The 24,692-nt window shown below is 47.6% G+C and overlaps 1 protein-coding gene and 1 long non-coding RNA gene across 2 annotated transcripts in view; both read right to left on the bottom strand.

Moving 5' to 3' along the window:
• Positions 1-849: 849 nt before the first annotated feature.
• The window catches only part of GLT1D1 (glycosyltransferase 1 domain containing 1), a 36,686-nt gene continuing 12,843 nt past the window's right edge, over positions 850-24,692 (bottom strand). Inside the window, exons 5-12 of the mRNA XM_063173226.1 lie at positions 23,176-23,212; positions 22,086-22,142; positions 16,944-17,039; positions 15,890-15,939; positions 13,266-13,309; positions 11,721-11,841; positions 7,831-7,929; positions 850-3,189 (exon numbers count right to left, since the gene is read on the bottom strand). Of these exons, the coding sequence (XP_063029296.1) occupies positions 3,043-3,189; positions 7,831-7,929; positions 11,721-11,841; positions 13,266-13,309; positions 15,890-15,939; positions 16,944-17,039; positions 22,086-22,142; positions 23,176-23,212 (651 nt within the window). The 3' untranslated portion in view covers positions 850-3,042. The remainder of the gene's footprint in view (positions 3,190-7,830; positions 7,930-11,720; positions 11,842-13,265; positions 13,310-15,889; positions 15,940-16,943; positions 17,040-22,085; positions 22,143-23,175; positions 23,213-24,692) is intronic.
• Positions 11,855-13,087, bottom strand: LOC134427416 (uncharacterized). Its single transcript, XR_010030151.1, has 4 exons — positions 12,809-13,087; positions 12,321-12,776; positions 12,233-12,288; positions 11,855-12,200 (listed from the first exon to the last, which is right to left on the bottom strand). It is a non-coding gene; the product is annotated as an uncharacterized LOC134427416 (long non-coding RNA).

The raw sequence follows: 24,692 nt of genomic DNA, 5'->3' as shown, positions 1-24,692 counted from the left end.
TGCTGGGGCCTCACCCACACCTTGGGCTGCCTCCTTTATTCTCCTGTTGGTGCTCCTGCCACTGCTCCCCCATGCAAATGAGCATGCTGCTCCCCAGATGCAATTTCATATTTAGAGATTAAATACAGCCTGAAAAATCATATGTTAATTACATTCCGAGGGTGTAGCAGAATTTCTCACTTGAACATATTTTGTTTTGCTGGGAATAGCACAAATTCCAGATCAATATATTTATAGTTGGAGCTCAGTAATAAATGTATCAGGCTGCAGAAGAAGCTTTCTGATCATTACTATTACTAATCACTTACATCAGCTCGGTGCTCAGGCTTCTATCCCACACGGTGGATTGGTTTATTTGCTTTCAAAAACCTGTTTTTCTCAGAAGGTAACCAATTCCATTGGAAGGGGAGGAGGAATGCCAGTCAAGCAGGGCATCAGAATGAGCTGGCAGAGATCTCTGAGAGGTTGTGAGGAACAGGACAGCCTGAGGTTGGCTCAGTTGGTTGGAAAAGTCCCTTTTTTATTTTCTATAAAGGTCCCCTGCCATGTGGGATGCTGGAAATGCACCTTGCAGGGTTCCCCTGCAGTGTGTGCAGAGCCAGGAGCCAGCAGGGCACGCCAGGGATGGTGGGATAAATAAATGTGCTTGGGGGGAGTGCAGCAGGGCTGGGGCTTGAACCTGGGTTTGTTTGCCCTGGGGTTTAAATCTGGGTTTGTTTGCCCCGGGGTTTAAATCTGGCTTTGTTTGCCCTGGGGTTCTGGGTTTGTTGCCCTGGGGGTGTTACTGAAGGGCTGAGCAGCCCCAGCACAAGGCAAGGAGGGAATTGGGGAGAAATCAATACACAGCACTCAAACTGCTTTCTTGTTTACTGTACCAGAACCTTGCAAAACATCAAAAATAGAGAGGAAAGCTTGAAACACACTGTGAACTTCATTATTACAGAGGAAAGTCTGACACAACAGCCACTGGACCAACAGAAAACATTCCACCGGCTCTCCTTGGGGCAGGCTCGAGACCTACAAAGCAAACAGGTTCCCAAGAACAAGAAATTACAAATATGCCCCTCTTTTTTGTTGTTTTGGTTTTTTTTCTCTAGATGCAAGTCCTTGGATGGCAATTACAGCCTCAGAGGTGTGTCCGTGGTCCCTGGGCTGGCAGGGATGAGCAGGGTGGACTTTGGGCAGAGCTCAGGCTCCCTTTCAGACAAGGCTGCTGCATTGTATTGAAATAAATACATCCTGAAAAGCCACAAATAAGAACAAACAGTACCAAAACACACAGCAAATACCTCCAACCCCACCCCTTTGTACAGGTCTCATAAATCTTTCGATAAATAAGCAAATCACAGAGGTGCCAAAGGAACTGGCAAAGCAAGAGGTAGTTCATGTAACCCAGCAGCTCTGGCACGGCTCTGGCACCTGGGCCAAGCTCCTGCCCTGTGCCAGGGGCACAATGCAGGCTCAGGGGAGCTGGGCTGCTCTGGGGGGCTGCAGGAGCCCCCTGTGCCCGTTCCTGTGCCCACAGCAGCTGTGCCCAGGCTGGTGTGATCCTGGGCTGCTCTGGGGGGCTGCAGGAGCCCCCTGTGCCCGTTCCTGTGCCCACAGCAGCTGTGCCCAGGCTGGTGTGATCCTGGGCTGCTCTGGGGGGCTGCAGGAGCCCCCTGTGCCCGTCCTTGTGCCCCTCCCTGTGCCCAGGCTGGTGTGATCCTGGGCTGCTCTGGGGGGCTGCAGGAGCCCCCTGTGCCCATTCCTGTGCCCACAGCAGCTGTGCCCAGGCTGGTGTGATCCTGGGCTGCTCTGGGGGGCTGCAGGAGCCCCCTGTGCTGTCCACAGTTCATCCTCTGCTCGTGCACCTGGGCCTCAGCAGGTGTGTGAGTGCCCCTGGCTGTGGGCAGGGGCTGGCAGCGCTGCAGGGTGGGAGGGAGCCTGGGCAGAGCATCCCCTGTGCCTCTGTGTGCCAGGAGTGCCCTGGGCTCAGAGCAGCAATGCCCTGGCACTGCCCTGGCTCAGAGCAGCAATGCCCTGGCAGTGCCCAGGGAGGGCTCAGAGCAGCAATGCCCTGGCACTGCCCTGGGTGGGCTCAGAAAAGCAATGCCCTGGCACTGCCCTGGAAGGGCTCAGAGCAGCAATGCCCTGGCACTGCCCTGGGAGGGTTCAGAGCAGCAATGCCCTGGCACTGCCCTGGCTCAGAGCAGCAATGCCCTGGCACTGCCCTGGGTGGGCTCAGAGCAGCAATGCCCTGGCACTGCCCTGGGTGGGCTCACAGCAGCAATGCCCTGGCACTGCCCTGGCTCAGAGCAGCAATGCCCTGGCACTGCCCTGGGTGGGCTCACAGCAGCAATGCCCTGGCAGTGCCCAGGGAGGGCTCAGAGCAGCAATGCCCTGGCACTGCCCTGGGATGGTTCAGAACAGCAATGCCCTGGCACTGCCCTGGGTGGGCTCACAGCAGCAATGCCCTGGCACTGCCCTGGCTCAGAGCAGCAATGCCCTGGCACTGCCCTGGGTGGGCTCACAGCAGCAATGCCCTGGCACTGCCCTGGCTCAGAGCAGCAATGCCCTGGCACTGCCCTGGAAGGGCTCAGAGCAGCAATGCCCTGGCAGTGCCCAGGGAGGGCTCAGAGCAGCAATGCCCTGGCACTGCCCAGGGATGGTTCAGAACAGCAATGCCCTGGCAGTGCCCAGGGAGGGCTCACAGCAGCAATGCCCTGGCACTGCCCAGGGAGGGCTCAGAGCAGCAATGCCCTGGCACTGCCCTGGGTGGGCTCACAGCAGCAATGCCCTGGCACTGCCCTGGCTCAGAGCAGCAATGCCCTGGCACTGCCCTGGGATGGTTCACAGCAGCAATGCCCTGGCACTGCCCTGGCTCAGAGCAGCAATGCCCTGGCACTGCCCAGGGCTGCCCTGGCTCAGCCTGGCCCTGCAGCAGCTCTGCTCCGGGCTGTTGCTCTATTGAACAATGTCTGGCTGTTTTTCAGAAGGAACCCAAGGAACCCCAACCCAAGCACGCTGCCATCCCTGAAGGGCTCTGCTGGCCCTGCCCGCTCACTGCAGTCTCTGCACCAGGCTCTGGTAGGTTTTCCTCTCCCCTTCCCAGGAGTGATGCTGCTCCACGTACTCTTTGGCCCTGGTCACAATTTCCTTTTCCAGAGTGGGGTCATTCATTAAACTCTTGGACAGTGCAACAAACTCCTAAAAAAGGTGGAAAAAAGGATCAGTTAAAATGTCTTTGACCAGGCCCTAATGCTGCTGCAGTAGCTGGTACTGTCCAGCTGTGAGGCAATGCATGGAGCTGTCCCGAGTGCTTCCTCAAGGTCAAGTACCAGACTTTATTTATAAAAAATGATCAATAAATAATAATTTTATTATTTTACACAGCCCACCAACTAAGACATTAAAAATCAAAGACAATTCACATTTAATGACACAGAAATTGTCTGCCTACCCAATGGCTGGAAACGCAGGCTGGCAATAAATGAATTGCCTGTTCTGTAATCTGGCATCAGATGTTTGAGCTCAGCCCAGCTCAACTTTCACCTCACTGCTGCTGCACCCTCAGTGAATTTCATGGTAAGACTAAAAAGTCCCAACACAAACCCAGTGTGAGGTGGGAGCAGCATGCAGAACCTGGCAGGTACAGATACAGCAGGGGCAGCTCAACAAACACCAAAAAACCCCACATATTCCCTTGAACTTCACTGGCCAAAATACCCAGAGAGCTCAGAGCTCACAACTGTCCTCTGCCTGCTCCTCTGCCTCTCATTGACTTTCAGGCAAGAGAAATTGTGAACTTCAAACCTGAAAGGGGATCTGATGTCTGAACTAAACTGTTCTGAGCAGCTGCTCTAATTTTCCATCAAGAGACACCTTCCAGTGCTTCAGCCTGATTGCAAATGTGCTCAGCTGTGTGCAGAGCAGGGTTCAGCTCAGGAAGCAGCTCTGGTGGCACTGGGAAATTGGGATAATGTGTTAGCACACAATGGGCAGTGAGGATCAGTGCACGGGGACCCAGAGGATCCATGATTTACACATAAATAATGCCAGCTGTGCAGGGAGATAGCCCAGCTAGGAGCAGGGTTCATCAACACCAGGTCAGGGACACAGCTGTCCCTGAACAGCCAAGCACACAGAGTGCCCATACACCCCCACAGCTATGAAATCTTTGGGTAAACTCTGGATTTTTGGGTGAATTTGCTGCTGCAGTGCACTGTGCAATGCGACTGATGGGGAAATCTCTGAGCAGGGGATGATCCCTGCCTGGGCTCTGCCTGCCAGGACGAGCAGCAGGAGAATTCAACACTCAGAGCCACGGAGCCCCGCTGTGCTGGGGCTTGCACCCAGGTAGGAGAATGAGGAGATTTTCCTCACACAGGTGAGCAGTGAGCTCTCACTGTACCCCAGGGCAGGGCTGGCTGAGCTGGGCTCTGGGGAGCTGTGCCCACCTGCCTGGGGCTGCCTTATCTGGGATCTCAGCCCTTCCCTGGGGGATTCTGTGTCTGTCAGAGCTCACCCAGCCCCACAGACACCACAGAAAGGTGGGGAAGTCTCACCTGGCCTCTGCTGCCTTCATCTACTTGCCTGGAAAGTCACAGTGATAAATACCGGTCCCACTGAACCACATCCCCAACTTTAATTTTATGCTCCTGTGGAGGATTTTATTTAAAGTAATGTTTTAAAGTAATTTATGTAAATTACCTAAGAGCAGAAGCAGCAATGTAACATTTCTTGACAGGTAGTCCTATTAGCATTCTTTTAAATTGTGGATATGGAGGACAAAAACTTGGAAACATGTAAATGATAGAAGAAATGAGATCCTTATTCACAGTTACAATACTCAGGGCTGAGGATAATTTCAGGAAAAAATGCCAAACTGAGTCCAAAGCCTTAAATCTGAGAAAATGCAGGAGAGAGAAGAAGCAAATGGAAAAATCCCAGGAGGTGGCGAGTAAGGACATCTCAGCTTTATCCTCCTCCTGCAGTGAGAGCCCACAGTCACTGCAATCCCTGGAGGGCAGTGGGACACTCACTGGGATTTTTGGCTTTCACCCTGGAGCCGTGGCCTGGCCTGTGTCGGTGAGGGTGCCGAGTTCAGGAGCTCATGCTCAGGTGTCTCCCCTGCCCACAAGTGACTGAATTCCAGCTGTGGCTCTGTGCTGAGTTCAGGAGCTCATGCTCAGGTGTCTCCCCTTACCCACAAGTGATTGAATTCCAGCTGTGGCTCTGTGCTGAGCCTGCACTTGCAGCAAGCACACATGCACAGCTCTGAGCTCCTGCAGGAAATGCAGCACTGCATTCTGCTTTTTCATCAGCCTGTGATGCATGAAGTGATTGCAGGGAGGCAGCACACCTCCAGCAGCTGTTCTGCTCTATCTGGGATATTTGCACAAATATTTGTGCACTCCCATATTTTGTTGTAGCTTCAGTTTTGGTGAAAAGGCTCAAATCCACAAATGGCTTTCAGCAATGGAAGCTAAGGGCACGGCTTGAGGAGCCCAAGTGAAGGAGGTGATCTCCATCCCAGCTTGCTACCTGGGGCCACCCATGCTCCAGCAAACCCTTATTCCCCCCCAGGAGTGGGGATAATGAACGTGCAGGTGGGGCAGAGCACAGTGAAGAGCTGAGGCTCAGCTGTGACCACCACCCAGAGAAATGGGAGCAAATCCTCTCCTGTCCCTGCAGAAACCCTCACACTGCCCTTTCCACGGGCAGCTCCACACAAACACAGCAACATCCATAATGCAGCTTTCTCCTGGCAAATTGACCAATCATCCCTAAAGAAAATGTCAACTCCTCTGTCTGATATTCTGCAGAGACACAGAAACACAGGTACGCAGGAGATAAAGCTGGAAATGAGTGCCCTGAGTAAAACAGGCTGAAGAATTCCTCAATTACCACCAGAGCTCTGCTGGTGCCACAGCTCACACACAATGAAAATAGGATGCATGGTTAATATATTATTTATATCATGAAAGTAAGTCTGCAATTAAAGCAGTTCAGAGCAGCTTGAGCAGGCAGAAGAAGGAGATTCTCAAAGAGATCTCCAGGGAGGCAGAGGCCAGGTGTGCAGGCAGTGCCACAGGTACCTGGGCCCTGTGAGCTGCCCCAGGGCTGGAACTGAGAGCTGGCACTGCCACAGCTGGCACAGGGAAGCTCTGGATGGCACAGGATTGCTCTGGATGGCACAGGAGAGCTCCATGGCACAGGATTGCTCTGGATGGCACAGGAAAGCTCTGGGTGGCACAGGAAAGCTCTGGATGGCACAGGAAAGCTCTGGGTGGCACAGGAGAGCTCTGGGTGGCACAGGAGAGCTCTGGGGGGCACGGGAGAGCTCTGGGGGGCACAGGAGAGCTCTGGATGGCACAGGGAAGCTCTGGATGGCACAGGAGAGCTCTGGGGGGCACAGGAAAGCTCTGGGGGGCACAGGAAAGCTCCATGGCACAGGGAAGCTCCATGGCACAGCAGAGCTGCTGCTCCCAGCCCTCCAAATCCTCACAGGGGCTGCCCAGGTCCCTTCTGTCCCTTCTTAGTGCCTTGGAGGTTTATTTGCCTCCTTCTCTTTATTTAGGTCCTTCTGTGAGCTCTTACAGACATGGGAGCTGTAATTCTGAAGCCCAGCCTGCTGAATAACTTCCTGTGCCTTCCCTTTTAACACAGTTTTGCATTATTTATTGCCCCGTTCTTATCTTTACTTTTTTTTACTTCAGGTCCCATTAACTCAGTGTCAAATATTCCATAAACTTGCAAATCCAAGCAGCAGCAGGATCAGCCCATGATTTCAGTGATGTGCACAAATGATGGAGTGTCAGGAACAAACTGTTCCACATTAACTGTTTGTTTCCACCTGAGTGCTGGCACTGCCAGGGCTTTGCTATTTCCAGCCAAACCCAAATGGCTAAGGATGAGACACAACATTTCCTATGTTCCTGGAAGCCACAGAAGCTCACTTCCAGCAAGAAAAGCCAGCAGCACTCACCATTGAAAACAATTCTCACTGCATAATGGCCAATTAATATCCCTCTAATTTGGCTTTCATAAGACAGCAGGCACAACTGCTCCTACCCCAGGTACTGCAAAGCCTTCCCTCCTCAGATCAGAAACAGCTGAAGATAAGCAGTGCTTATAGAACCATACTTGAATTGGAAGAGTTTTTCTATTAAAATCTTCAAAACCAACCAAGGGGATTCACCTTCCAGAAACACAACTTAATAGGATGCATTAATCACACAGTCCACAAATTAAATAAATAAGATATGTTCTCTACTATGCATAGTTATCAAATGGTGAATTCTAGTATGTGTTTTTAATCTTGAGTTGGATAAAACTCTGAGGGAATCTTTTTCTGGGAGTCATTTTCCATGGCATACATGAATATGTAACAGCAGAGCCCTAATGTAGGAAAATATGCTGGAATGAAAATTTCCAGCATTTAAAAATGGGTAGTGTTCCCTCTCTTCCCACTCTTACTTAACTTCCCTGAGACTTCATCCTAACACTTGGCTTAATTTTATCATTAATTTCTCTGACTGAGCAATATCTTGCCTCTAAAAATACTTTACATTAACAGTGCCTGCTAGAAATTACAGAAAATGTGTCATCTGCAGCTCCAGCTCATTCTCCCGGTGAGCTCTGGTGTCTGACACCAGTTCTGCTGCAGATATTCCTGAAGGGGAGTCTGGCACAGGCACAGCATCTCCGGCAGGCTTTGGAACTCGAACCCAGAGCACTCAGAAAGCTTCCCAAGGCTGACACCTAGTCCGGGCTCCCTGAACTGCAGAGCGTGAGCAAACCCTGCATGGGATGGAAAATGAACCCAAACCTCTGCGCTGCTCTCACCTGGGGAGTGGAAAACAGCAGCCCCGTTTCCTTGTGCTTTATTATTGCTGCATTCCCGGGAATGTTCCTGGCCAGCACGGGAACTTCTAAATCCATTGCCTGCAGGAATATAGAAAAGGAAACAGCTTGTAAGGATTTGTGGATTTTGAGGCGCTAACAATGACAATTTTAATAAGAGAAGCACAAACAACAACCCAAACCTCTTTCCCACCACTCCAGATTTTTATTTGAAAAATACCCTTCCCCAGAGAGCCCTGCCAAGGCACAGAACCCAGCCAGAACCCAGCTCTGAGGTGAGCAAAGCCTGGCCCTCAGCTCTGCTGCTCTGGATTTAATCACTATTGATGGATTGGGCAGCCTGGAGATGCACTGATGTAAAAGCAGAAATATTCATTTTGTGCAATTACCACAGTGTCAGATGGGGAAGAAATTCCCTCCCCCAGACCTTCAATGCGTTTCGTGCTGATTCCCTGTCACTCAGAGTCAATGCAGTTTTAATTGCTGTCATTACACTCCTGCATGAGGAGCAATTTTGCTCCAGTCCACACAGCAAGGAAACAAAACTCCAAGGAGAAAACCAGGATTTTTTATAGTTTGGACAAAACCGAAGAGACAAACAGCCAGGCTGATAAGGTACAGGAAGGGACTGCTGGGACTTAGCAACATATTTTAATAATTTAAAATCCCCAAGAAATCACTCTTAAAATCACCACTGCAGGTGTACTAGTCTGACCACAGCATTTCCATACCCTGGCACAAACATCTGCTTTGCAGCAGTTGGAGCTAAAAATAACAGCCCTTAATGATCCAACCTCTTCTACACTTGGTATCAGAAACTGCCAGAATTTCTGGGATCATTCAGACACAGTAATGAAGCTGCAGAGGTGGTGACTGATTGAAGTCAAGCACCAATATTTAATTTTCTGCCATTTCCAAACTCTAAAGGGAAAGACATTTGTTCTGCTCAGACTTGGATGGCAGGAACTGCTACCCAGGAAAATCTTGAGCTCCCCAAATGCACAGGTACCAGTGAGTTACAGCCACTAAAGGAAGGACAGATGGCCAAAGACTTCAGATGCAGGGCTGCCTTTATGCCACTGGCCTCAACCAAATGGACTGGGCTGTAAATAATTACTGCAAGAAGTGGCTTCAAATTTAATTTAGATACTTAGGCTATTTCCAAGCAGTAAAAAGAACCATTTGCATTGTTGAAAAGATGCATAATTTACTGACCTAGCTCCCAGGAATAATAGCATCAAACAACATTTCAGTCCACTGGCCATCTGTTTTGTTCCATTATTTTGAGTGCAAATGTGTTTAGCTGCTCCTGCAGGAGGATGCAGGGTGTAAATTGAAGCTGGGGACATTCCCCTGTAACATCTCCAGCCAGCAACAAGGGCTGATAGAGCAAAGGCAGGGTTTATTCAGCACTCTGTCTTCGCACTGTCCCTCATTTCCTTCCTTCTAGCCCATGCATCTTCTTGGTGGCTCTTCAATTTCATTGCTTTACAATATTCCTTCATCTTTGGTGTTTTATAATCTGCTCTGGCTGTTATTGCACACTGCTGGTGCTGCACGCGTTGGCCAAGAGTGGATTGTGCCTCACAGCACAGCAGAACCTGTCCAGCCTCCTTTTCTACCATTTCTAATTGGCTTCTTGTTGGTAAAAGCCAAATTTTGTATGTATGGTTTTGAATCTAACAATTTTCCCGGCAGCTGGAGCATTCCTGAGAGCGCAGGGAAAGGCTCCAGTGCGAAGGGGCAAACCCTGCTGAGCAGAGGGAACTCAGGAACCTCTCAGCAGTGGAGCCTTTGCCACCATCCATGGCCAGGAACGTGCACAGCTCCTGGGCTCTCAGAGGAGCAGATGCATTTTTAATGCTGCTCTAATGCTTTGTTTTCTCCCTTCAAACGCCAAACACAAACAGATCAGTTCCAGTCAGAGCTCAGACCCAGCTGACAGAGTCATTAGTGACGGCTCCTGGCTCTCCAAAGCTCCAGGCAGGTGGAACTGGATGGGATTATACATTTATCTCATTTATCTATTATATATTTATCTCACTCTGAAATACTGTTTACACATTCATGACCTTGCTAAATGTTGAACTTTGAGGACAATGAGAGTTGCATTTCCAAACTCCAGCCTGTTTTCTGCAGAAGAAAGAGCAGAAGAGTTTTATGCAGAGTTTTCTGCCCTATTATCCAACAAGCTGTCAGCAGATGGCCCTTCCTGCTGCTGGCCCTCCCAGGAAAGAACTTCAGTGTCCTGGGCTGCCATTTCTGGGAGAGAGAGGTGTTCCAGCAGGGTTTTATCAGCACGGCTCAGATCCCACTGAACAAACACAGAAATCCCAAACCCTCTGGAATCTGCCCCAATGTCCTGCCAGCCCTGAGCCTGCACAGTTTGTGCCAGACTGAGCTCACAGCCACTGCTCAGAGCTCTTCTGGTGCGCCTGGCTCCTGCCGCCCGCCCCTGGCACTCTGGGGAAATAAATAAATAAAATAAATCAGGTTGGTTTTTGCTCAAGTGTTCTGTGAGCAGCCCTGAGGGAAGCATGGAGCAGGTGAGGAGGAGGTGGTGACAGAGACTGAACTTCACTGGGTTCTGCAGCTCACCCCAGGCACCCCAGTGTGCCTGGCCTGACACAGCCCAGGCTTGGAAATGTGACAGCCCGGAACTGCTGCACAGAGCTGGGCTGGTGCAGGGCAGCTGCACCTCTGAGCTGGGCACTGGGGATGGAAACGCATCTTTGGGATGGAAATGCATCTCTGAGCAGGGAAATTTGGGATGGAAATGCATCTTTGGGATGGAAATGCACCTCTGAGCAGGGACATTTGGGATGGAAACGCATCTTTGGGATGGAAATGCATCTCTGAGCTTGGCATTGGGGATGGAAATGCATCTCTGAGCTTGGCACTGGGGATGGAAATGCATCTTTGGGATGGAAATGCACCTCTGAGCAGGGACATTTGGGATGGAAATGCATCTCTGAGCTTGGCATTGGGGATGGAAATGCATCTTTGGGATGGAAATGCACCTCTGAGCTTGGCATTGGGGATGGAAATGCATCTCTGAGCTTGGCATTGGGGATGGAAATGCACTTGTGCTGTCCCACCAGCACCTGCCCTGCCTCATTCCTGTGATGCTCCCTTGGTTCTTACTCGTGAGGAATCTCAGACGAGTGGAAATGCTGGAAATGCAACTCATTACAAACAGAAATGGGAGGCTCATTTATATTACATAACCACATACAAATGGTGTGATAATTTCTGTGCTCATGATGAACCAACATTCAGCACCCACCCAACAAATGGAATAATGAAAGGCATTTGCCCAAAGAACTTCACTTCAAGTACAGTTATTTTTTCCTGAGAAAGCACTTGATACTAAGCAGTGCCCTACTTTGACAGGTATGAAATAAAACTGGTTATTAATTTTCAATACTGATGGCAAAAGGATTAACTGAGCGTGTCATTCATTCATTAATCATTTCAGAATTAAATAACCAAATACAGCTCTTAGATTGCTTTTTGAAGGGATGTAAAAATAAATGAAAGTCCATTCTAGCAGCATTATGAGGAAGTGGGTGTTGAATCAAACTCAGTGACAACCTCAGGAAATCAGAGTGATTTCTGCATCTCAGGTCTGCATTGTTAATTTAGCAGGATTGATAAAATTACCTTCTATCCTTTAAAAACAAATAGAGAAAGCACAACAAACTGTCAGTTCAGGGGAAGAAAACCTTAATTGCTAACACTTGAAAAAGGAAATGTTTTAGTTTTGCCTCCCTAGCTTTGGCATGTGTCCACGAAGCACTGAGAGCCATTCCCAGCGACAGAGGGTGTGACTGAGGGCACAGCTCTCAGAACAGCCCCAGCAGGTGCCTCACCTCCAGGATGGCAGCAGACATGCCCTCGGAGCTGGAGCTGTTCACCAGGGCCAGGCAGCAGCGCAGGGCAGCGTGCAGCTCGGGCTGGGGCAGCTCCCGCAGCACGCGCGTCCCGGGGGCCCTGCAGGACAGACAGAGGGACGGCTGCGGGGAGCCGGGGCACAGGTACAGGCTGCCCGGCCACCGGGGACCCCAGCCCTGCCTGAGCTCAGCCTGGACACGGCTGGGGCCGGCCCTGCCCCCGGCTGCCAGGCTGGGACTGGGCATCACCCTGCAGCCAAGCCAAACCCTCCCATGGCTCTGTCAGTGTAAATCCAAATCAGACTCCATCAGATGTGATTTAACCCAAAGCATCAGCATACTGCTTATTCTAGAATGTTCAATGTCGGGAATTCCTGCTCTGAGACTGTTCCATGCCAAAGGCTCCTGACAGCCTTGTCAGTCCCACAGAGCTGTGCGTGGACATCCATTGGTATTTACCTGTGCATGGACACCCATTGGTATTTATTTACCTGTGCAGGGACACCCATTGGTGTTTACATGTGCAGGGACACCCATTGGTGTTTACCTGTGCAAGGACACCCATTGGTATTTATTTACCTGTGCAGGGACACCCATTGGTATTTACCTGTGCAGGGACACCCATTGGTATTTACCTGTGCATGGACACCCATTGGTGTTTACCTGTGCAGGGACACCCATTGGTATTTACCTGTGCAGGGACACCCATTGGTGTTTACCTGTGCAGGGACACCCATTGGTATTTACCTGTGCAAGGACACCCATTGGTATTTACCTGTGCAAGGACACCCATTGGTATTTATTTACCTGTGCAGGGACACCCATTGGTATTTACCTGTGCAAGGACACCCATTGGTATTTATATGTGCAAGGACACCCATTGGTATTTACATGTGCATGGACACCCATTTGTAGTTATTTACATGTGCATGGACACCCATTGGTATTTACCTGTGCAAGGACACCCATTGGTATTTACATGTGCAAGGACACCCATTGGTGTTTACCTGTGCATGGACACCCATTGGTATTTACCTGTGCAAGGACACCCATTTGTAGTTATTTACATGTGCAAGGACACCCATTGGTATTTACCTGTGCAGGGACACCCATTGGTGTTTACCTGTGCATGGACACCCATTGGTATTTACCTGTGCAGGGACACCCATTGGTATTTATTTACCTGTGCATGGACACCCATTGGTATTTACCTGTGCAAGGACACCCATTGGTATTTACCTGTGCAGGGACACCCATTGGTATTTACCTGTGCAGGGACACCCATTGGTATTTATATGTGCAAGGACACCCATTGGTATTTACATGTGCATGGACACCCATTGGTATTTATTTACCTGTGCATGGACACCCATTTGTAGTTATTTACATGTGCATGGACACCCATTTGTAGTTATTTACAAGTGCAAGGACACCCATTGGTATTTACAGGATTTAAAAAGGGGCTGCCTTTTCAAACCAGCTGCCTGCCTTCAGCACAGAGCAGCTTGAACATGAGCTCCTTACCTTTTAACTCTCTCCTCAACTTCACTGCTAAACAGTGGATCAACCTGGGCAGGAGCACACACAGAGTCAGTGGCACCACAGCTCGTGTTTGAAACACCCAGAGAAATAGAGTTTAGCACATTTTAAATCTAAAATACTTTAAATGCTGAGCTTTAAATCATCCCACAGATGTGTTACTCAGTTGGGTCCAAGGCCTGGTGTGACACCTCCTGTGTGAGTGAGGGGCAGGGCACTGATGTGCCCAGGGACTGTCCCTGTACTCACTGAGTAAAAATGGGCTCCGGGGGCTCAGGAGGCAGCCTGGCTGCAGCTGGGACACTCACAGGGATACTACTCACATGCTCTGGCAGAAAAACTTGATGGAAATCTAACAAACACAAAATTCTAATCCCCAGTAAATAATAAACACAAAATTCTAATCCCCAGTAAATAATAAACACAAAATTCTAATCCCCAGTAAATAATAAACACAAAATTCTAACCCCAGTAAATAACAAACAGTCGTGAGTAAGAAACCCAAAAGGACGTCTGAGAGGAAGCTGAATGCTTTAAACAAAACTTTAAAGTTTTGTGGCCTTAACTTTTTTTTGAAGTTTCATAAGCTCCTATTCTTGGAATACGGAGCTGCTGAAAATTAGCTGCTGTTCCAGATTTCATTATAGGAATGAACAAAAGGAAAGCTGGAAGTGCAGACAAATGGTGAAAGTTTTACATAACACAGACCCCAATCCTGCAACATTACCTCAACTGCACTACCTGAGACAATCAGGCACAGAAAATCCAGGGAACAGAATACAATCTTATGGCAGCAAATAGATCATCTCATGGAGGTAAAGCAGAAAACAGAGAGGGGGCCTTTGTTCTTTCTCTTCTTAATTAATATACTCTTACTGAATGGGCTTTTATTTCACAATAAAAATTACATGCTTCATAGATGGTGGCACAGATTTTCTTAAGATTTTTGTGGTTTGAGAAGCAACCTGAATAAGAAGAGTACAGCTAAATACCAATAGAGCTGAGATGCATTTTTTCCTTTAGCAATATTTTAGTTCCATGAGAGAAATATGCTCTAAAGTGTTTTAAGGAGGTTCAGCCCTTGATCCAGCCTGTGCACTGCCACTGGGCTATTTCTGGCCTGTAAAGACATTAGCTTGTGAGAAAGTGAAGCAGAATTAGAAAGACGACTGAAATGTTTATAAATCCTCACTGAAGGCAGCAAGTGCATCTTTAGATTCTGCAGCACAGGTTCATTACAACTGCTCCAGATTTGCCTTCCACACCAGTTCACTTCCACATCATTTTGTGTATTAGCGTGGAAAAAAGCCCAGATAAAACAAAAATGTAAAAACAGCTTTTAACAATAAAATCCTATGTCCCAAAATCTGCAAAGAATAAAGCTGAATAGAAAATGGAGAAATTGTTCTTATTTGCCTACTGAGTGTCTATTTGTTTTTTTATAAAGCAAATTGCCTGCAAGTTTTCAGGCTCGTGTGGAGATGAATCAGCGATGAGATGATACAGAGGGAACACATCACCCAGATGAGCCAGGGAGGCTTTTAGTCCCCTCCAAGCAGCAGAGAGTTTGTTTCACATGGCACAGCTGCCTCCTCAGAGCTTCTCCCTGCTTGAACCAGGGCTGCAGGCTGCCTTTTCCAGCCCTGTGCTGCAGGATCCATGTGGAGAACACTGATGTCCCTCTCAAAAACCCTGCAATTACTTGTGTAACTCCAGCACTAAGTTCCACAGGCAGCACACAGAGCAGAAGAACCAGGACAGAGGCAGAACTTTAGGATTTTCCTGAGATGGGGATGCAGAAGAATCAGGACAGAGGCAGAACTTTAGGATTATTCTGAGATGGGGATGTACAAAACCCTCAGTTTATCCAGGTTTTGGTGCTCTGAGGTTCTGAATGGCCAAGGAGCTGGGCTGGGTTTGTGAGCTCCAGCCCTGTCCTTGCTGCTGGTGCCAGACAGAGGCTGAGCCTCATTTTATTTGTGTTAATTGTGTCTGAGTCCAGCAGTGGCAGCAAAGCCCAGCTGGAATGGAACAAGGACAGTGCTGCACGTGAGCAGAAGTGAGAACAGGCATAACAGCACTAAAATCCTCATTAGCAGTGCCTGTGGGAAAACATCTCCTGGACGGCAGCTGCTGCCTTTCAAAACATTTGATAGGCTCATTCCTAAGTTATTCCTGCTGGAATGGGCATTGCTAGTATTTGATTTACAAAAGCACACATTTTATCAGTTTGTGAGTGTCTAAAACCCCACAGGTGTAGCAGCAGTGGCCAAGAGTGGAATCCAAGCATTCTGCTGGTTTTTTCTGTTCAGAACTGCTCCCTGGGATGGAGTGAGGAGGAACAGGCTGGGCTGCCTCAGTGCCTGCTCTGGAAAAGCCTGGGAGCACTGCAGGAACCCCTTCATGGGCAGTCCTGAACTGTGGAATTCTGGCCCCTGAAACCCTGCCAAGCTCAGACCTGTTGGGAACAGCCTTTCCAAGGTCTGGGCTTGGAGCTTCTCATCTCTAACAGAAATCCTCAGAGCCAGGATCAGTTTGGAGGAGAGCTGAGGCACCTCAGATGAGGTAAATGGAAATATTTAGAAATAAAAATTACAGCTGCAACTTACTGCAGGTCCAATAATGCCCAGATAGACACTGGGATCCTTTCTGTGCCACTCTGAAACAGAAGAGGAACAACTGTTTTATTAATAAAAATTATTACTTTTTAAATCAGTATAAATAGCTCCATGGTTAAAGAAGAATTAGACAAATATTGTATTGCTACTTAAAAGACTGAATGTGCACCAAATTCACACTCAGCCCTCACATTACTCCTCAGAATTCAAATATTAGCATATCTGAAAGTTAGTATTTAGCCTTTCTGCTTCATGCAATCTCTTCTGACTCAGGGGTTATTTAACTAAGCTCAGATATTAATTTTGAATCACTCAGGAGAACAATGCTCTGCATAATGCAGTGGTTCTGGCCACGAAGCCACAATCACTTGAATATTTTCCTGTGTCAAGGAACGTGTGGAAGCAACTGCAGCCATTACAATCATTACTCAGTGATATGCACAAGAGACATCTGCTGCTTTTTGAACCCAGAACAGACCACTGCAGCTCTCTGCAAGCTGCACTGCTCCAAGGGCTGTAAAAGTCACTTGAACGTGCAGGCTGAATTTGCAGCTCAGAACGCCTGAACCTCGTACAGACACAAACAGAGCCTGACAAATATTCCCTTTTGTGCTCCCAGGAAACTTCAGCCTAGTCTGAGCACTGAGCCAGAACAATGGGTGGTAAAACTTGTTTGCAGCTTCAATGGTATTAATTAGCACACATGCAAATCAATGTAACAGCCACGGGACAGCAAGATAAAAAAGTGATTTTGAAGTAGACGATCTTTTCTTTTGTCTTCCATCAATATTGCATGTAACAGCAAAACAGTTTTCTCAGCAAGCAAAATCATCAAATATTGCTTTGATTTGAATGCTCTGTTATTCCCAGCAGGATGGAAAAGACGTGGCACAGAAATAATGTGTGGAACAGATCAATGGTTACATAAGAATTTCTTTTTTCAAATGTAAATATATGATGATGTTTCCTGCAATGAACAAAACTTACCAACATGAGAAGAATGCAGTGAGTGACAAACAGGAATGTTCAAATGGCCAGAACTCACCTGAGAAAGCTTCCACCAGGTACAGAGGGTCCTTCACTCTGCGCAGCCCACACACCAGGAGGAACAGATGCACAGGGCCTGAGTCTGCAGGGATGCCTGGAAAATGATTGTAAAAATCAGCCAGTGGGGCAGGGAAAAGCTGAACACTCCCAACTGCTCCATCAGTGAGCACAGACAGTGGTAAAAGCAGCAAAGAGTGGATCGTGAACAATTGTCATTATTCCTCCTGTTTCCTGCTCTGCATCAATCCTAGACTGAGGATGTGCATCACTTTATAGGGCACAGTTGTTCATCTGCAGAGACAGGCAATGTGCAGGACTTGGAGAAAGCTCTGGTGCTGTTCTTGGAGCCCAGAGCCAGCTCTGGGCCCTGAGATGGACAGCTCCAGGTGGCTCTCAATGGTTTTACCCCTTAGGCCGAAGTTGGTATTCCTGATCGCCAATCTAATCCTGCCCAGCACAACTGAGCCCATCTCCTGAGGCCACCATCTCCTGAGCCCATCATCTCCTCCTGAGCCCATCATCTCCTCCTGAGCCCATCATCTCCTCCTGAGCCCATCCTCTCCATCTCCTCCTGAGCCCATCCTCTCCATCTCCTCCTGAGCCCATCCTCTCCATCTCCTCCTGAGCCCATCCTCTCCATCTCCCCCTGAGCCCATCATCTCCATCTCCTCCTGAGCCCATCCTCTCCATCTCCTCCTGAGCCCATCCTCTCCATCTCCTCCTGAGCCCATCCTCTCCATCTCCCCCTGAGCCCATCCTCTCCATCTCCTCCTGAGCCCATCCTCTCCATCTCCTCCTGAGCCCATCTCCATCTCCTCCTGAGCCCATCATCTCCTCCTCCTCCTGAGCCCATCATCTCCATCTCCTCCTGAGCCCATCATCTCCCCCTGAGCCCATCCTCTCCATCTCCTCCTGAGCCCATCATCTCCATCTCCTCCTGAGCCCATCTCCTCCTCCTCCTGAGCCCATCATCTCCTCCTCCTCCTCCTGAGCCCATCTCCATCTCCCCCTGCCCTGCTGCTGTCCCTGCAGAGGACAGGGCTCTGACACTGACACTCTACATTGGGCCATTACCAAAACCTGCACAGCAAAACACGAGCACAGGCAGTCAACACAAAGCCTGAATTGTCAACACTGAATAATTCCTGCAGCTTCAGCGGGGACATGGTTTTTCTAAGAAAGGCAGGAATAAGTACAAGTGTTATCTAAAGAGATTTTGGAAGTGTAGATTCATTTAACTCCATACCTCCAGGTACTATCAAGAAAAAAAAATGCAGCAGTCATAGGTGCACAATAAAAATAAATGTATTACTGCAAATCTTTAATCTTACTCAAAGCTGCAGGTCTGGAAGTGAATGAGTAATACCAAACATTGGCTTGCTCAGAGGTAAAGAAGAAGATTAAGAAATTAATTTTCCAGGGCCTGATTTCAAGTTCACTGTTGTTCTCTACAGACCTTCAGAGAACAACACCAAGCCCACGTTATTTAGGTTATTGGTCCATTTCTGGTTCTGTTCAGAAACAAAACCTAAGCCATGATGAGATGGTGAGGGAGAATAACCTGATTTTCTTTCCTGGTCACTTTGAACCACAGCAGGTCTTTTGAAAAGATTTCATTTATCCACCTGCTGAGCCCCTGACAGCACTGACTGCTGTCCTCAAAGAGGAAATCCATCAGTTTATGGCACCACCAGGAGCCCAGCCACCCTCCTTTCAGCAATCCCAAACGGATTTTTCAGACCCCAGATGTTCATTCCTGTGCCCTGTCACCCCACACAGCAGTTTGCTCCCTCCAAGGTGAGGGGCAGTGACTTCACCCCAAGTGCTCACACTGCCCTTCACAGCCAGCAATGCTGGGGCTGCTGGTGTCCTGGTGAAGACAGGGTTAAATGAACCTGGAAACTTCCAGGGACGGGCTACTAATGTAGGAAAAATTAGACTGCAAAATTCTCAATCAATTCTTCTCTCCCCTGTTTCTCATTATTTCTAACAGATCAGACAACAAAAAGCTCTGCACTTTCAGATCACTTTGGGAACTCAGTTTATTGCTGCTATCATACAGGTTTTACTACACTCAGCTGGATAAGTGCACAAACTTTTACTGTTCAGTTTTTCTTATGTGGGTCTCTCTTTCCAGCACAGCTCCAGGAAAATCTAATGCCTCTGTAAAACCCTGCCTGTGCCATGACAGCTTATGTAAACTTCTCAAGCTCAGACAACAGCCCTGCCACCAAGCAGAAATTACAGGAGAGCTGAAACCTCAAACTACAAAAGCATATAAATAAAACATATCGCGTGTTTTATTTGCTGCTGCAATAGGCATGTGATGACCCTGAGGTTCCACAGCACCATGGGAGCAGCTTTAAGCCCTGTTTGTTGGCTAAACAAAGATTTCTCAGTGTGTTGGTGCAGGCTTTGTTGGTTATCTGCATCCTCTCATCACATGATGTTTACTGGGGTCTGTCTCTCAGCCCCATCGAAAATCAAAGGCAGCTTTTCATCCTGCAGTGATGACTTCAGGCCTGTGATCAGAGCTGCTCTGCCCCAGCCTTGAGCTGCTGCAGATCAGTCTCAGGTTTATCCTTTTCCTAAACTGCCTTGTTATTTTCTGTCAGTCTGTCTCCAGCACAAGGCTGAACCTCCCCTGACTCTCCCAAGTCTAAAGATAGGGCTTCTAAAATTGCTAAACCCAACCAGGCTGTGCTGCATAGAGAGCCCTGCAGTGCAAGGTCAGGGAAAACAGCCTGATCATCTGCTCTGGTCTCCAGGCCGACACAGGCAGCAAAACCTCTGCAACAGGCTGAGCTCCCAAAGAGCTGAACGTTCTGGGCTCCCAAAGAGAAGCTGCAATCTCACTGGGTTCAGCCTCCTGCTTTGGCTGCTGCTGCTCACAGTCTCTCAGCCACACAAACAAACTGTGAAGCTGACTGTTAACCACAATTCAAATTTACTCTAAAAGCCTTTTTTGTGGGTTTAGCCAGTGAATGCTGACTAGCCAGCCCCTGGAGATTCTGCAGCCAGGACAGCAATAACCCCACACCATCACCTCTGCAGCTCCCGGGTCTGAGACTATGAAAAATACCAATTCCAGGATATTTGTACTGAGATTGTACTGCACCCATAATAATAATAATAACAACAGCAAAACCCCTTCACAGCACTGCTTCCATTTGTGTCAGGCAATTGCTATTTACACTGGCACCCAAACTATCAAATGGAGTGCACACAAAGCTGGCATTCCTCAGAGTTTGGTTTAGCACCATTCGGATCTTGGGGCTGCACTTCTCCCACCACAAAGTGCATTTGGTGCCTCCTGCCACTCGCTTACAGCCACCACTAAACTCCTTGTGAAGCCATTGCATTGATGAAAAGAGGCTGTTTGGGTTTTGATGTCATATTTAAAGTGAGCAAATGCTTCCTCTGACTGACAACAACACCAGTACAGAGAATATTCACAGGAAGCCTGTTCTGTAGAGGGAGGTCTGGATCGTTCTGGAGAGCCTGTTTCAGTAGAGAGAACAACCTGGCCCCCTGAACATCCAGGGTGTTTCACAGAGATGCCTCAGATGAAATAAAACCTGTACTGCAGGCTGTGAGCTGTGCTGGGAATTCTGTCCTGGCAATCCTGAATGTGACAAATGCTCAGGGGCTCTGCTGAAGACACAGGCAGGGGTTACCTGCAGAAATGTTTCTCCCAAAAATCATCCAGTGCCTTCAGACATGGAATAGAACTTCATGAAAAAATATTTAAAAAAAAACCCCTCACAAATGCCATGAGCTGAAGGAGACTGGGCAGCTTCATCTGCATTGAAGCTCAGGGTCTTTTTACATTGTGCACATTGTGCAAGCCCACACTGCCAAAATCATATCCTCCTGAGCAAAACTGCCTCCTGCTGCTGAGGGTTTGCTTCTGACTGCTCCAGGTTTAGTGGAATTTCAAACACTTTGGAACTGCAAATGCCCAGAACAAAGCAATTCACTGGGAGCTCCTAATTAGTCCCTGGAAAGCCAAAGGTACAGCCAGAAAGCCTGAGCCCATGTGCAGTGTTAAAAGAAGTGGAAATTGTGGGCTGCCACCAGAGATGGACACAGGCACCAGGCAGAGGAGATAAATCAGATGAAACAGTCATAAAAACAATACTGAATAATCTGATGCCAGTTTCCAAGTTATTATTTAATAAGGCACAGATGTTAGAGTCACATTTTAGTTTGCTTTTCATGTACATTATGAATTATTTTGCACTTTTGCATTAGCACACATTAGGCAAAAAAACTGTCTCTAATACATTAGAAATTCACTTTAGGGGGAGCTTCCCCCTCCTCAATCTGTTGACTGCTCATTTAATCACAAAATGGTTGGACAAGAGATCAAATCAACACTGAGGCTATGCTAGCAAGTGACAAATCATTTCACTCCAGACAATCATTAATCCTGGGGGCACTTGATTCACTGAGAACAAAATAACCTCACAATGCTCAGCTCCAAGCTGCCCCTGGCTCTGGGTGATGGCTCCCATCTCCCGAGGGGACAAAGCCACAGGGGAGGATTCACCTGCAGCACGGGAGCAGCAGAGATCAGCAGATGGATGTAAAACTGAAACGCTTCCACCAGGCTGAAATGCCTATAAATCACCCTTTGGGGAAAGATGGAGTGATCAAAGATTGCCACCATGGGGTGACTCAGAATTAGGGCCCTGCCTCACCTGGCCCTGCTCAGGGGAGAGCAGAGCAGAGGCAGCTCCAGCCCAAACAAACAAACACCAGCACTTCTTCCTCCTCCAGCCCAACCAAACACCAGCGTTCATTTCTGTCTGCACGGCTGCAGGCAGCCCAGGCTGGGACAGAACAAAGGCTGGGACAGAACAAAGCTCAGGGATTTGTGCTGTGCTCCCCATGGACCAGCCCAGCCCTGCCCAGAGCACAAATCCAGAGCTCTCTGGCTGCTGGGTGGCCCAGACTCATCTGATGGATGTTCTGCCATTTCCCATAGAATTAAGGCACTTTGTGGCATAATTAGTTATTATTATTAGCTCTGATTCTAAGGTTCTTTCATCCTTGACACCTATTAGGAAGGTGTCAAGGAATTAGGAATAAACCTATTAGGGATAAACACAGTAAACAAAGGGAAAATGAGTTTTACCTGCATTTTGTAGAAATTGGTACCAGTCAAATGTTTCACTGGGTGTAGCCTTGATTCCTGTGTTAAAAAAGGAGATCCCATGTTAAATGTCCCCTGCATGGCTGAGCTGTGGCTCCTGAAGGCTTTGGGAAGTCCAATAAAGCAATTATTTCTGCAGGCACCCTGAACCCCCCTCACCAGCAATGCCAGGCTGTGCAGTGGGAAATTTCCTTCAGTGGGAAATGCTGTACAATCCCCCAGTGCTGGGACCTTCCAGCAACACAGCCCTGCTAAATCTGCCCTGTAAAACTACACCTGGGACAGCATCACCTGAGGGGGGACATCATTCCAGAACAGATCCAGGGCAGCTGCGACACAGAGCCCTCAACACAGAAGGAAATAAATCACATTTATACACAACTTAAATATTAATCTGTCCTGAATATTAATGAATGTGCTTTTCCTTATGTTAAAGATTAATTATTTTAATGATGGAACTATTTTATTAATTTATTTAATCGCTTATTTAACTATTACCTCCCAAGAGACTTAAATATAAACTAAACATGGGCTAAACAGACTTCACAATGAGCAATTTCAACAGCACAGCCTGGAAAAGGATGTTACTTTCTTTGAAAGCGAAATACACAAAGTGGAATGAGTTTTGGAATCCACAGAGAGATATTTTTAATTAAATAAATTAGGAAATGAAGCCATCACACGTAAATACTGAGCTGTGCTCCCTGGACTGCCAGTGGTGCACTCGGCTCTCACTGGGCTGGAACTCACCCTGGAGCATTTTAAGGAATTTGGGGCTCCAGGAAAGAATTCCCCACCCTCAAACCTTCTGCAGCCTTGGAGAGGCTCAGAGCTGCCCCAGGGTCAGCTGCCCTTTGGGATTCCTGCTGGAGGGGAGCTGGGAGAGCGCCCACAGAGCACCCAGAGAGGGGAAACTGAGGCACAGAGACCGAAATTGTGCCCAATTGATGGCAGAGGCAAAAAGCTCAAATTAGGGAGGGCAGCAGCTCAGCCCAGCTCAGCCCATGGGTCAGGGCAGGTACATCACAAACCACAGACAGGGAATCCTTCATCAGGATCTCAGAGCTCTCACCTTGGCTTTGGACATAAATTTTCTTCCGAGCATCTGGCTTTAAAGAGAAGGAGAAGAAAAAAGCTTTCAGAGTTCAACATTAAAATATCTGTTCCATCCTCAAAAAAACCCCACGCTTAAGAGCAACAAAACACATGTCAGTGTGATTTTCTTCTGACTACTGAAAATCAAAACTATTAGATACATTTAGTAACTCCAAAAGCCAACAATGTAATTTATATTTACTCTGTCCATTTACAGTATCAATGAATCAATTTTGCAATAAACACAATTACCAAGTTAGTACAAATATATATTTTTTAGTTTGTCTCTGTATCCTCTCTTATGATCATTACCCTGTTTTTCTGGAATAAAACAAACTTCAACCGTCTAGCTGAAAATCAGCAATAGTTCCCAAAAAGCTGTTGGTCTTGGAAGACTGGTTTTGAAAATCCAGTTAATATTTATCTAAAATACAATTTATAAACATCTCAGTTTCAGAAACTGCTGTCAAATATAAAGACTTGCCTAGACTGGAAAACTGGTGCCTGGTGGTTATTGCAGAACATTCACAAATAAAAATTACAAAATAAATTACCTTAAAATAGCTGTAGTAAAAGAGGTAATTATTACACTTCCAAAATCACTCCTGAAGCGCTGTTATTTAATTTAGGTGATTAAAGAAGCAATTTCCTATTTCAATATCTTTCTATAACTCCAACTGTGGATTTGTGGAATAATTTTTTTTTTTTAGTGAAAAGAAAATCAGTTCAGAAAGAAACTTCAATTCTTGAACCAGTCAGCTCAGGAAATAGGAAGCCACAGAAGTAATTTTTTTTTTTAATTGCAGAGATTTTGGTTTTCCCTGTTGTTCCTTGGTGGCTGCCCCTCAGTCCCCTGCCCAGGCTCTGCAGTTACTAAAAATGAACTGGGAAGAGAAACTGGAAGAAAAGAGGTCACTAAAAAAGTCATCTCCAAGCAGCTCACAGATGGGGAGGGGGTGGTTTCTGAGAATCAGGGTGAGCAATGTCACCAAAATTACACAAAAAAGCAGCAAATCCACATGGGAATGAAGTGGGGGAGAAAGAAACAGCTCTGTGCTACCTGGGGATACCATGGACTTCATCTTCCCTGAGCTTTTGTGTTCAAAGGATTTAAAATAATAAAAATAGTTCAACACATCATCACATCATTTTATTACCTAACAGTGGACCTTCTCTGACTAACATTTTGAATTTCCCAGCATGATAAAAATGATAAAATGATAAAAAACCCCTGCAAGCAATGGGACAGCACTGCCAACCCCAGAATTGAACTCTGCAGGAAACAGAGAAAACCAGGAAAAAGGAGGTGGGAAAAGCAGGGGCAGCACCTGAAAACACCAAGTTAAGAGAGAATTTTAGGTTCAGCATCCTCGTTCCTGCCCTGCAGGACCCCAGAGGGCTCAGGGAGCAGAAACAGCCCTGGAGGTTCTGAGAGCACTGGGACAGGGCTCAGGGATGCATTCACTCTTTATAGATCAATTTTCTCTCGTGCTT

This window comes from Melospiza melodia, chromosome 20 (genome assembly GCF_035770615.1).
Source record: "Melospiza melodia melodia isolate bMelMel2 chromosome 20, bMelMel2.pri, whole genome shotgun sequence".
NCBI classification, from domain to species: Eukaryota; Metazoa; Chordata; class Aves; order Passeriformes; family Passerellidae; genus Melospiza; species Melospiza melodia.
The sequence above is the reverse complement of the archived record's forward strand: the minus strand, read 5'-3'. Positions and strand labels throughout refer to the sequence as shown.